Raw genomic sequence first — 11,958 nt, 5'->3', positions numbered from 1 at the left:
CTTATTTCTTGAAGATATTTTCAAGCTTGTTTTTTATATCTTTAAACACACTAAACATAATTATTTTATGATCTGTGTCTGAAAATTTCAGTATCTGAAGTCTTCAGAGTTTTTTTTTTTTAAGACGAAGTCTCACTCTGTCACCCAGGCTGAAGTGCAGTGGCGCAATCTCTACTCTGCAACCTCTGCCTCCCTGGCTCAAGTGATTCTCCTGCCTCAGCCCCTTGAGTAGCTGGGATTACAGGCACCTGCCACCATGACCGGCTAATTTTTATATTTTCAGTAGATACAAGGTTTCACCATGTTGGCCAGGTTGGTCTCAAACTCCTGACCTCAAGTGATCCGCCCATCTCGGCCTCCCAAAGTGCTGGGATTATAGGCATGAGCCACCGCATCAGGCCCAGAGTACGTTTCTATTTGTTGTTTCTGTAGGTTCTTGTTCCTGGTGCCGTGTTTCCTTGTGTGCTTGCTTATTTTGCACCACACGATACTCATACCCCTCAAATCTCATTTGTGAAGATTGTTTGAAGCCTGAGATGAATGAGCATTATTTCCAGCAAGGATTTGTGTTTGTATTTCTCAGGGCCTAAGGGCAACTAGCCAGGTGCTGCTTTAAACAAAATATATAGCTTGAAGTTTTGGGGCCCCTGATGTGAATTTTGGCTGCAAATACAAGTGAGGGATGTTTTGTTGTTATCATCTCTCAGAGATCTACATTTTTTCTTTTTTCTACTTTGCTCAGTGTCAAGGTAAATTTCTTTATAGTCCTCTATGGGTAGGGATGGGTTAGGTTTATGTTCTATGTTTCTTTAAACATAAAAAAACCTAACTTCTATGCCTGATTATTCCAATACCTGAAGTCATTGCAGGGGTGTGTTTCTTCTGTTTTTTGTTCCAGCTGGCTATCACTTATTGTGCCCTTCTTCCCTAGGGGTTCGAGCCTTTTCTAAGTGAGAGCTCTATTTCTTAGAACTTTAACTGTGTGAATTCTTTAAGGACTAGGTTGAATGTGGGTTCCTGTAAGTAAGACTCACATTTGCTGGCTGGGCGTGGTGGCTTATGCCTGTAATCCCAGCACTTTGGGAGGCTGAGGCAAGTGGATCACCTGAGGTCAGGAGTTTGAGACCAGCCTGGCCAACATGGTGAAACCTGTCTCTACTAAAAATACAAAAATTAGCCAGGAGTGGTGGCGGGCACCTGTAATCCCAGCTACCTGGAAGGCTGAGGCAGGAGAAATGCTTGAACCCAGGAGGCGGAGGTTGCAGTGAGCTGAGATCATACCATTGCACTCCAGTCTGGGCGACAACAGTGAAACTCCGTCTCAAAAAATAAAAACAAAACCAAGACTCACATTTGCTGATGCCTGAGGGTATGATCTACTTAAAATCACTTTCAACTAAATAATCAGCTCAAGATGTTTCAGATCATCCTAGCAGTGTGAATGGGGCCTTCAGCCCCTACCTATGGGCACCAGCTTCTAATTATGAGTTACCAAGGAACAGTTTTGTTTTTCCTTTTACTCAGTAAAAAAGTTCAAGTTAAACTATTTCTTTTAGTCTCTAAAGATGGAAATAGGTTGTAGTTATTTTCAGTTCACCCTTTATAACGAAGGGCTAGTTCTTTGGGGCCCTGAATTCATTGGGAGAGGATCTGTTCTCACACTCCTAACTTGGAAATGCCTGGGACTTGTGTTCATTTAGCCAAAACCATGAAAACTTTAGTTCAGATCACCTGGCTAACAAATGATCCAAGGTAAAGCCAGCTTCAGTGCCCCCTTCAACCCACTGGACTCCCACTTCCACTCTGTAGTTGGCTTCTGGGTATGCCTTCCCAACTCATACTTTACAATATTTTCACATTTTTTATTTTCAGTTGTTTCTAGATGACTGGCCAATCATGTCATCTTTTACAGCTTAAAGTCATGTGTGTGTGTGTGTGTGTGTGTGTGTGTGTGTGTGTGTATATATATATATATTTTTTAAATTTTATTATTTATTTATTTTTTTCCAAGATGGAGTCTTGCTCCGTTGCCTAGGCTAGAGCGCAGTGGTGCGATCTCAGCTCACTCAGCTCACTGCAACCTCCACCTTCTGGGATTCAAGCAATTCTCCTGCCTCAGCCTCCCGAGTAGCTGGAACTACTGGCATGTGCCACCACACCTGGCTCATTTTTTGTATTTTTAGTAGAGACGGGGTTTCACCATGTCAGCCAGGATGGTCTCGATCTCCTCACCTCGTGCTCTGCCCACCTTGGCCTCCCCAAGTGCTGGGACTACAGGCATGAGCCACTGTGCCCAGCCCATATATTTTTATTTCTAATGTTATCAACATGAACAGAATACTAAATATAATAGCCAGTCATTTATGTTTTTAACAAATATTAAGCGACTAGTAAGTGCAAAACAGTGTTCTAGGTTCCTGAGATTCAGTAATGAAGAAAACAAAGTCCTTGCCCTTGAGCATTACATCTGATAGAGGAAATAAAGGTATAGGTAGCAAAGAAGAAACATAAACATGATAAGGAGGATGGAAGGTGACAAAGTAATAGTATGATTCTTAATGGGTTGGTTAGGAAAGGTCTCTTAGGTAAAGTCATATTCAAGCAGACACCTGAAGGAAGGGGAAGAACAATTTCAGTGGATGACTTGAGAAAGAACTCCACAGGCAGAAGGGACAGCAAGTACCAAGGCTCAGATGCAGGAGTGTCCTTGGTGGCTTCAAGGAACAGCCAGAAGGCCAGTGTGGCTAAAGTAGAGGGAGGAAGAGGGAGGTGTGTAGCAAATGAGATCAAATAGGCAGCAGCATGCCGCGGCATCCAGGGTCTTTCAAGCATGGTAAGGTCTCTGGATGTCACTCTGAGAAGGGAAGCCGTTTAAGGTTGGAAGCCATTTAAGGTTTTGAGTAGAGAAGAGCTATGGTCTGACATGATTCATAAAGGATGTCTCTGAAGGCTGTCTGATTACAAGGAAGCAGAAAAGAAAGCAGGGAGACCAGCTGACCAGTTTACAGGTTCTCAAAATAGCTGCATCTCTTAGACCACGGTAATAGCTATAGCGGGCAGGAAAAGTGGTGACACTCTGGACCTATCTTGAAGGAAGAGCCAAAATAATTCACTAATGAACCAGATGTAACATGTCAGAGTTGGGGGGAGAGAGAGAGAGTAATCAAAGATAATCCCAATAATTTTGGCCAAGAAATTGGAACCATGGAGTTGCCATCCGCTGAAATGAGGAAGACTACAGGAGAAGCAAGTTTATGGTGCCAAGCAGGAATCTAATCTTTTTTTTTTTTTTTTTGAGACAGAATCTTGCTCTGTCGCCCAGGCTGGAGTGCAGTGGCATGATCTTGGCTCACTGCAAGCTCCAACTCCCGGACTGAAGTGATTCTTGTGCCTCAGCCTCCTGAGTAGCTGGGATTACAGGTGCGTGTCACCACACCTAGCTAATTTTTGTATTTTTAGTAGAGATGGGGTTTCGTTATGTTGGCCAGGCTGGTCTCTAACTCCTAACCTTAGGTGATCTGCCTGCCTCAGCCTCCCAAAGTGCTGGATTACAGGTGTGAACCACCACGCCTGGCCAGAATCCAGTCTTGACATATGAAGTTCAAGATGCTTCTAGACATCTGTGATAGTTAATTTTATGTAGCAATGATGAAATTAACACTTAAATTGATGAACTTTGAGTAAGGCAGATTGGCCTCCATAATGCGGGTGAGCCTGACCCAACTAGTTGAGGGCCTGACTAGAATGAAATAGACCAGCCTCCCTGACAGAGAGGGAATTCTCCAGCATACTCCCTTTAGACTTCATTCATACCACAGGCTCTCCTGGGTCTCCAGCCTGCTTGCCCACACTGCAGATTTTGGACTTCTCAGCCTTCATAATCTTGTGAGTCAATTCCTTATAATAAATCCCTTTTTATATAGATAAATATTATAGATATTAAGAAGATACATAGATGTAGATTATGTGTTCTGTTTGGTCCTATTGGTTTTATTTCTCTGGAGAACCTTGACTAATACAACATCCAACTGGAAACAGTGAGAAGGCAGCTAGATATAGAAATTTGAAGATCAGGTATAAGATCTAGGATGAATATATATATCTGGAAGCCATCAACATTTAAATGGCATTTTTAAGATAAGAACACAAAGTAAGGAGAGATGGAAAAGAGACACAGAAAAGGGTCTCAGCCTCGTGAAATCCCAATGTTTAGCAATTGGGAAGATGGAAAACAACCAGAAAAAGACTGAAAGGAGCAGGCAGTGAAGTAGGCTAAGAACAAAGAGTGAGTGTTATTCCAAAAGGCAAGTGAGCACAGTGTTAAAAGGAATGTGTAATGGGTCTGCTGTGTTAAATGTGAAAAATGAGATCCCTCTCAACATGTATTTTGCTGAGTTTAATTAGCAAATATATCCAGTATGCAAAGAAGAAAACCGCTGTAATGATCAATGCTACAAGTCACCAGAAACTGTCATTAGGCCAGGCACGGGGGTTCACGCTTGTAATCCCAGCACTTTAGGAGGCCAAGGCTGGCGGATCACTTGAGCTCAGGGGTTCAAAACCAGCCTGGGCAATATAGTGAAACCTCATCTCTATTAAAAATATAAAAAATTAGCCGGGCGTAGTGGTAAGCACCTGTAGTCCAGCTACTCAGGAGGCTGAGGAGGGAGGATCACTTGAGCCCGGGAGACAGAGGTTGCAGTGAGCTGAGACTATGCCACTGTACTCCAACCCGGGCGACAGAGTTAGACTCTGTCTCAAAAAAAAAAAAGAAAAGAAAAAGAAACTATCATCAAAGTCTCCTAGTAACCTCTAATTCTTGTCTCATATAAAAGAAACCCCCAGTATTCCAGTGCCTCATCGCTCTTAAGTATTTCCCACAGTATACCTTCATATGATTTCTATACCTCAACTATCACTCTGCCAATGTATCATCTAGCTGATGAAAGTTAGGAATACTAACTTGTCCTTTTCAAGATGTACATTTGACTCAATAAAAGATACCCAAAATTTTATCACAGCATATATGCATACATTTCTTCAACAAACTGAGTGCCTACCATACGCCATGCAGTATGGTAGCTGCTAGAAATGATGTGGTGAGAGACACTGCCTTGACTTTCAGAGACCAAAACAATATGAGAAGTGTGTTAGATACTGTGGGGAAACAAAAGAGCGGCACCTGGAGGAAACTGGGAAACTGCTGAGTACTAAATAAGGACTTATTTAGTATTAGTACTAAATAAGGACTTATTTAGTATTAGTACTAAATAAGGAAGTAATATGATAGCCCTGCCAGGGGACTAGACGGGAGGGAGACAGGTAGCAGGAAGAATGCTGTTTTGACAATACGGAGGGGAAAACTGGTGAAGGTCTGCAAGAAAGTCCTGGACTTGGGTAAGGAGAAAGGAGCAGGGCCAGTCAGGAGGTACAATCAACGATGCAGTGGTTTGCTGTAAGGGATAAGGGAGAAAGAGAAGTCTAGAATCTAAGCTAGTTGACCAGCTGGTTGGCCCATGCTGTCACCATAAGCATGACAGTAACAGGTTTAGTGGAGTGAGAAGGGAAGGAGATGATGACTTTGTTTTTTTGACTGTGTGAATGTTGAGGTATACCATATCTAAGAGGGCATGTTCACTAGTCAATTGGATGCAAGGTCTGGGACTCTAGAAAGGTCAGTGGATATAAGCTTAGAGATTTATTAGACTGGAGGTAGGTTGGTTTGGGTTGCCAAGAAGAGTGTGTAGACTAAGAAGAGAGAAGAGCAGAGGGCAGAACCCTGGAAAATTCTAAGCCATGGCTAGAGGATCAGAAGCCCACAAAGACACACTGGACAAGTGGGCATAGAGACACGAAGGAAAAAAGCAGTATCGTGACCATGAAGAGAAGACAGTTTCTGAAAGGGAAAGATGTCAGCTGTGTCACATGCCACAAAGAAGTCAAGGCAAGAAAGGAAACTCATTTTCTGGACTTACATGAAGAGAATAACCTTGCCACAAATGCCCTAACAAATTAGTAACTTCTTAAGTTTTCTAGGATGTCTTTATTGCTAAAATAACCTCCGATAGCCATAATTCTTTTATTTACGTTGTGGTTTTATGCTTATTAAAGATAGTTCTATAAGTGAATCTATAATTATTTTAAAATAAAAAGTTGTTTAAAATAGTCCCATAATACAATCCTCTAAAAGAGACTTGGAAATATTTACGTTTTTCCAGTAAACCTCACATTAGCTAACGTAGGATTCACAAACTTGAATATATACAGGGGCCAGGCAAGGAAAAAGAAGAGTTAAGCAATTTGAATTGGGGGCGGAGTGGGGGTGGCAAACAACTCAAAACCCACATCCTTTCTAAAAAGAGCAGCCAATAGCCAATTCTACTATATTGCCATAAGGGCCAATCTTGCCAGGTCATCTGGTTTTTTGAGAAAAGCCAGAAATATGAATTTTTACATAAAATTTCCCAATTTTAAAATGTACCCAGTGAATTTAATTTTTTTCAAAATATTTTGTAAATGTAACAAACTATATCAATAGGTCTGAGACGGCTCATGAACCATTTAGTTTTTTTACCTTCGCTCTAGAGTATATATAATATGGCATTTTAATCTTATACATTGAGAAGAAATTAAGTTGTAAATAAGAAAGGAGGCTGAGGAGGGAAGATCACTCATAAGCAGTAATACAGCTGGATGCAGAATCTAGTTCTTTTAGTCACCAAACTATTATGTCTTTCCTCTGTGATTATACAGCTTCTTTACCTAACAAATGAAACATATACACAGATTAGTCAGACATGCAAGTTAATAATCACAGCATGCTGTAATAAATTTAGGACAGACAGCATAAGCTTTCCACTTAATTAATCCAGATGCTGTCTCTATTGAAATGTTTGTAAGTGGGAGCTCCAGATGAGTCATCAAATCAACTGTCTTTGCCTCAAAAATTCTGCTTTAAAAGTATAGAACACAATTATAGCACAGTTTTGAGCAAAATTATAACTTAGCTAAATAAATATCTTAAATAACAACATCAGGTAGATATTTTAAATTTCTGGAGAAAAGTTTAATTATTGCAGAGCTGATAGAAAGCTGGGCTCCAATTATTAAGACTTTAAGGACTGGCCGCTGTGGCTCACGCCTGTAATCCCAGCACTTTGGGAGGCTGAGACAGGCCAATCACCTGAGGCCAGGAGTTCAAGACCAGTCTGGCCAACATGGTGAAACTCCATCTCTACGAAAAATATAAGAATTAGTTGGGCGTGGTGGTGGTGCCTGTAGTACCAGCTACTCGGGAGGCTGAGGCAGGAGAATCGCTGGAACCTGATGGTGGAGGCTGCAGTGAGCCAAGATTGTGCCACTGTACTCCAGCCTGGGCGACACAGCCAGGCTCTGTCTTAAACAAAAACAAAAACAAAAAAAACAAACAAAAACATAACTTTAGTACGACTATATCCATCCATTCACTCAACATATATGATGAACCTACAATTTCCTGTTCTCTAGGGATATATTTTCCAGCTCAGGGCATATACATTTAAACTAATAATTTTCAGTAAAACATGGAGTGAGCGCTACAGGCGTACAGAAGGAAGGGGCTAGCATAGCCACTTAACTTCTTTGCCTTTGCTAACAGATCTCTAAAGTGAAGTATGCTGATTTTGCAAAAATCAAAGTCTCAGAGCTAGGGGACTTGGTGGGACACAGACCCATGTATTGTGACTGCAAGTTCACAGCTGAGATACCGTGAACAAAAAGGAATCACTCTTTCGTATTCCTCTCTTTCCCAAGGAGTCAGTGTACTCCTTTGCAAAGCAACTTTCACCTATAGAGTCCTAACAAATATTAGCTGTGTTTTCTGATTTAAGCCACTCAACTCAATGCCATGTTTTGTTTTCCTTTTGGGAGTCACCAACTAGCTTGGACTTGAAAGACGTCTTCTGTGCAAGGGGAAGCAAATCTTGCTGGCTGGAAGCAGCAGAATCAATCTGGCGCCAGGATCATCTGAATCTAGCAGTCTTTGCACAAACTCTAATCCAAATACAAACCCAGCAGCTTTTACTGCTGAAGTTTAATATTCACAGCAAAACCGCAACGTAACCTCACGTTGCCACTGGGCCCGGCTTGAGCTTTTGCTCGAGCTGGGTTTGGGCGATCTAAAACGAGGGACTGGGTGAAATGTTATTTATAGCCAGGGCCAGGAGAAGCCAAAGCCGACAGCCATTGCACTCCAGCGCGGGGCCGCCGCCATGCAAGCAGGTCGCACACCGCTCACCTTCACAGTCGGCCCCCGGTCGCCCCCCAGCCTCCTGGCCCTGCGCCAGCACCGGGTGAGAGACCCAAAGCCCGGCGCAAAAGGCCACCACGGCAACTGGGCTCGCGCACCACATGCTGGGCCAGCAGCTTCAATCGCCTCCGCCACCCGCACCCACCGCCCACTGAGGTGCCGAAGCGAGCTGAGTAGAGTGCGAGGTTGGAAAGAATCTGCCGGTAGTTGCCAGGACAAATGACGCAACTGAACTGAGAGTTTCCATTGGCTCTCACGGAAGGGACAGGAAGGGGGCGGAGCGTAGAAGCCTTTTCCCGTCACTCCCTGGTTGCGCGTGCGCACTATGCCGTTCCGCAGAGCGCAGAGACACGCGCTGAAGCTACTCGCGTACTGCGCGTGAAGAAAGGCAGCACCTTCACGCTGATTGGCGGCGACGCGGGAGGCTGTCGCGGCGGACCGGACGCAGGGGGCGGGCGGGAACGTGAAGCTCCGCGGTGCCTGATGGGGCCGTTGGGCGGCTGGTAGCTGTTGCTGTTGGGGGACCCCTTCATTCCTACCGCCGCCGTCCCTGCTGCCTCATGGCGGCCATCGGAGTTCACCTGGGCTGCACCTCAGCCTGTGTGGCCGTCTATAAGGTGAGGGGCTGCGGAGCTGGGCTAGGGCTTCATGACGGCCACCCGGTTCTCTGGTGCGGGCTCATCCACAGGCTTGAGAGCGGCGTGTCGCCGGCCTAGGGATGTCGTGGAGTGGCGTTGCCGCGAGGACACTCCGGGGCGAAGGGCCGGGCGGGCCAGGCCTAGCCCCTGGCGACTCCTTCAGAAAGTTCTCTGCTCCGCGGCGGAAGCTCCCGGCGACTTAGACGCGCAGAGTTCCAGGGGCGTCATGGCGGCGGGATGCCCAGAGGGGTCCCGGGGACAACGGAGCTGCAGGGTGCCCGGGGGGTCTCGGAGAGGGCAGGGCCGCTGGGTGTCCGGGGATGGGTCCCGGGGACGTCCTGGACTCTGAATGCCGGAAGGGTCTCGCTGACGTCAGGGCCTCAGGATTCCCTTGGGTGGGAGGTTCTCGGAAAGTGGCCGCGAGGTACTTGGAGGCGGTGGTCTTTGGGACAGCAGGGCCGCAGGACGCGCTGAGCTGGGCCCGAACGTCTAGGTCCCGGAGGGGCGGGGAGGCTGCTGTCGAGTTGGAGCTGATGGTCCTGCAACGCTGCCTGGCTGTGAAGCCAGTTGATTGTGCGTGCTCTACAGAGGTGGCCTTTCTGGAAGTGAGAGCTTGACAGGACTTGTGGCCTTTCTCTCCTCAGTGGGGAGGCAGAAGGAACGATAATCATGAACTCCGTTGCCACTAGTTCCGCGTTTAAATGTCAAATGACTTGTTAGGAAAAGCCAAAGGGAATAATGCTGCTTCATTTTGTAGAAATAGGAAGAAAGGGGTCCAGCGCGGTGGCTTACGCCTGTAATTCCAGCGCTTTGGGAAGCCGAGGCAGGCGGATCATGTGAGGTCAGGAGTTCGAGACCAGCCTGGCCAACATGGTGAAACCTCGCCTCTACTAAAAATACAAAAAAATTATCCGGGCTCGCCTGTAATCCCCGCTGCTCAGGAGGCCCAGGCATGAGAATCGCTTGAACCCTGAAGGCGGAGATTGCAGTGAGCCGAGATCCGCCACTGTAGTGTGCACTCCAGCCTGGGCCACAGAGCAAGACTCCGTCTCCAAAAAAAAGAAAAAGAAATGGTAATGGTAAGAAAGAAATAGGAAAGGTAACGTAATAATAGGCTTCGTTTTGTGTGTAGAAAGGTTGTTATTACTTTTGATTCAATTGTTGACTTTGCAGAGCAGACTGAAAACATGAGGCAGTTATTCATGGAGTTATAGGCCTTCTATGAAAACGAGGAAATTAAATGGTAATGAAATTTGCGAGTTGAAAATATTGAGAAAGCAGTTTTTCTTTCCACACAGATGGCAAAGTAACACTGGTGCACACATGTCTGAATACGTCTAATGAGACCATTTCGTGTTTTTTTCTCTAGGATGGCCGGGCTGGTGTGGTTGCAAATGATGCTGGTGACCGAGTTACTCCAGCTGTTGTTGCTTACTCAGAAAATGAAGAGGTACTAGTCCCCTCATTTTTGTACTTGTGAAGTAATTTAAAATTACATGCATTGTAATATATATATATATTTTTCAGATTGTTGGATTGGCAGCAAAACAAAGTAGAATAAGAAATATTTCAAATACAGTAATGAAAGTAAAGCAGATCCTGGGCAGAAGGTATGGAATCAAATGATACTTTTAAATATAGTAATAGAAACATGTTCATAAATTCTAAGCATAATGTGAAACTAGAAACAGCATAGTTTGTTTCTTCATTTTATGACTGAGTCATTAGAGAGTACCCCCAGTAGGCTGTGTCTTTTGATTATTAGTGTTGGATCTTCTCCACTATGGGATTCACTCAGATGTTAGTTTCTTGCTGACAGGTCTGTTAGTATTGATAAATGCTAACATTCATTTAATTTTGGTAATTTGTGTCAGAGGTGGTAATTTGGATTGTTCACATTTTTAGATTTTTTTTTAACTGAGAGGATTTCAAAGATTTTGTGGGAATTGGAAGACTTCTTGATAATGTGGTTGAATTTTGCTGACTCTATTACAATTGTTCATAATCGATGTAGACACTATTGATTTTCTTCCTCATGATCTTTTGTGACACTTTCTGGGAACTAACTTTTCCATTGGACTTACAAATTTAATCATTAGAGTAACAGCTAAATTAACATCTTATGTAAGAATCAGATTAATCATCTGTTGTAACTTTAATTAGAAGATTAAAAGAGGCTTGCTTCCCCAGACTTCTGTCTCCTGAAATTATAGATTGCTGTAATAATTAGGGGTTTTCATTTTCACTACTGTAGTAATACTTGATAGAGTGTTTTTAAATTTTCAAAGTGCTTTCACATCTATTATTTTATTTAATCCTCTCAACATCCTTGTAAAATTGTCAAGGCAAATACTATCATTCCCCATTTATAGATGAGAAAATCAAGGTACAAAGAAATTTTTACCTTAGGTTAGGGGGTAAACTGGATAAGACTGCAGATCAGGTCTCCTCACCCTCTGCCCCAGGTTCTTTTCTTTCAACTTTGTTTAGTGAGAATGTAAGTAAAAATGTCCTTGTGTTGATTTAGAATTTGGATATTATAGATTAAATTTATACAGGTATCTCTTACCTGTTTATCTTATTTTGTATCTCTTACCTGTGTTCAATTAAATTGAACTTGATATTAATCTTTTTCCTTAGGATATTTATGCACTAAGCCAAAAACTATAGTTGTTTGGAGATAATTCAATATTTGGTGACAATAAACATATCCCCATATCCTTTTACCTGTTGACAAAGTACTGAGCATATTAAATATAAGTTGGTGTCAAATATTTTCAAATCATAAAGTGTAGAAAAAAGAACTGTAGATGGATCTTGAAGCCTGAATCACTGAGTAGCCAACAATATATTTGTTTGTTTTTTTAAATTAAACTTTTTATTTAGAGAGAATTGTAGTTTCCTATGCTGCTGTGTAAGAAATAATACAGAAATGTCAAGCACATGACTGGATTCACCACCTCTCCCCTTGGTTACATCTTGCAAAACTATAGTACAGTGTCACAACCAAGATGCTCACATTGATCCAGTCCA

At 43.4% G+C, this 11,958-nt stretch overlaps 2 protein-coding genes across 3 annotated transcripts in view; one reads left to right on the top strand and one right to left on the bottom strand.

Annotated features, from left to right (window-relative positions):
• CDNF (cerebral dopamine neurotrophic factor) overlaps positions 1 to 8,516 on the bottom strand; it is an 18,338-nt gene extending 9,822 nt beyond the window's left edge. The window contains exon 1 of the mRNA XM_011968120.1: positions 8,276 to 8,516. Coding sequence (XP_011823510.1) covers positions 8,276 to 8,390 — 115 coding nt within the window. The 5' untranslated portion in view covers positions 8,391 to 8,516. The remainder of the gene's footprint in view (positions 1 to 8,275) is intronic.
• A 17-nt stretch (positions 8,517 to 8,533) lies between these two features.
• HSPA14 (heat shock 70kDa protein 14) overlaps positions 8,534 to 11,958 on the top strand; it is a 31,981-nt gene continuing 28,556 nt past the window's right edge. For both annotated transcript variants that reach the window (XM_011968122.1, XM_011968123.1), the window contains exons 1-3: positions 8,534 to 8,904; positions 10,295 to 10,375; positions 10,453 to 10,535. In XM_011968122.1, coding sequence (XP_011823512.1) covers positions 8,848 to 8,904; positions 10,295 to 10,375; positions 10,453 to 10,535 — 221 coding nt within the window. In that variant the 5' untranslated portion in view covers positions 8,534 to 8,847. The remainder of the gene's footprint in view (positions 8,905 to 10,294; positions 10,376 to 10,452; positions 10,536 to 11,958) is intronic.

This window comes from Mandrillus leucophaeus, unplaced genomic scaffold, assembly GCF_000951045.1.
Source record: "Mandrillus leucophaeus isolate KB7577 unplaced genomic scaffold, Mleu.le_1.0 Scaffold83, whole genome shotgun sequence".
Taxonomy (NCBI): Eukaryota; Metazoa; Chordata; class Mammalia; order Primates; family Cercopithecidae; genus Mandrillus; species Mandrillus leucophaeus.
Note: the sequence above shows the minus strand (reverse complement) of the source record. Positions and strands in the feature narration are given on the sequence as shown.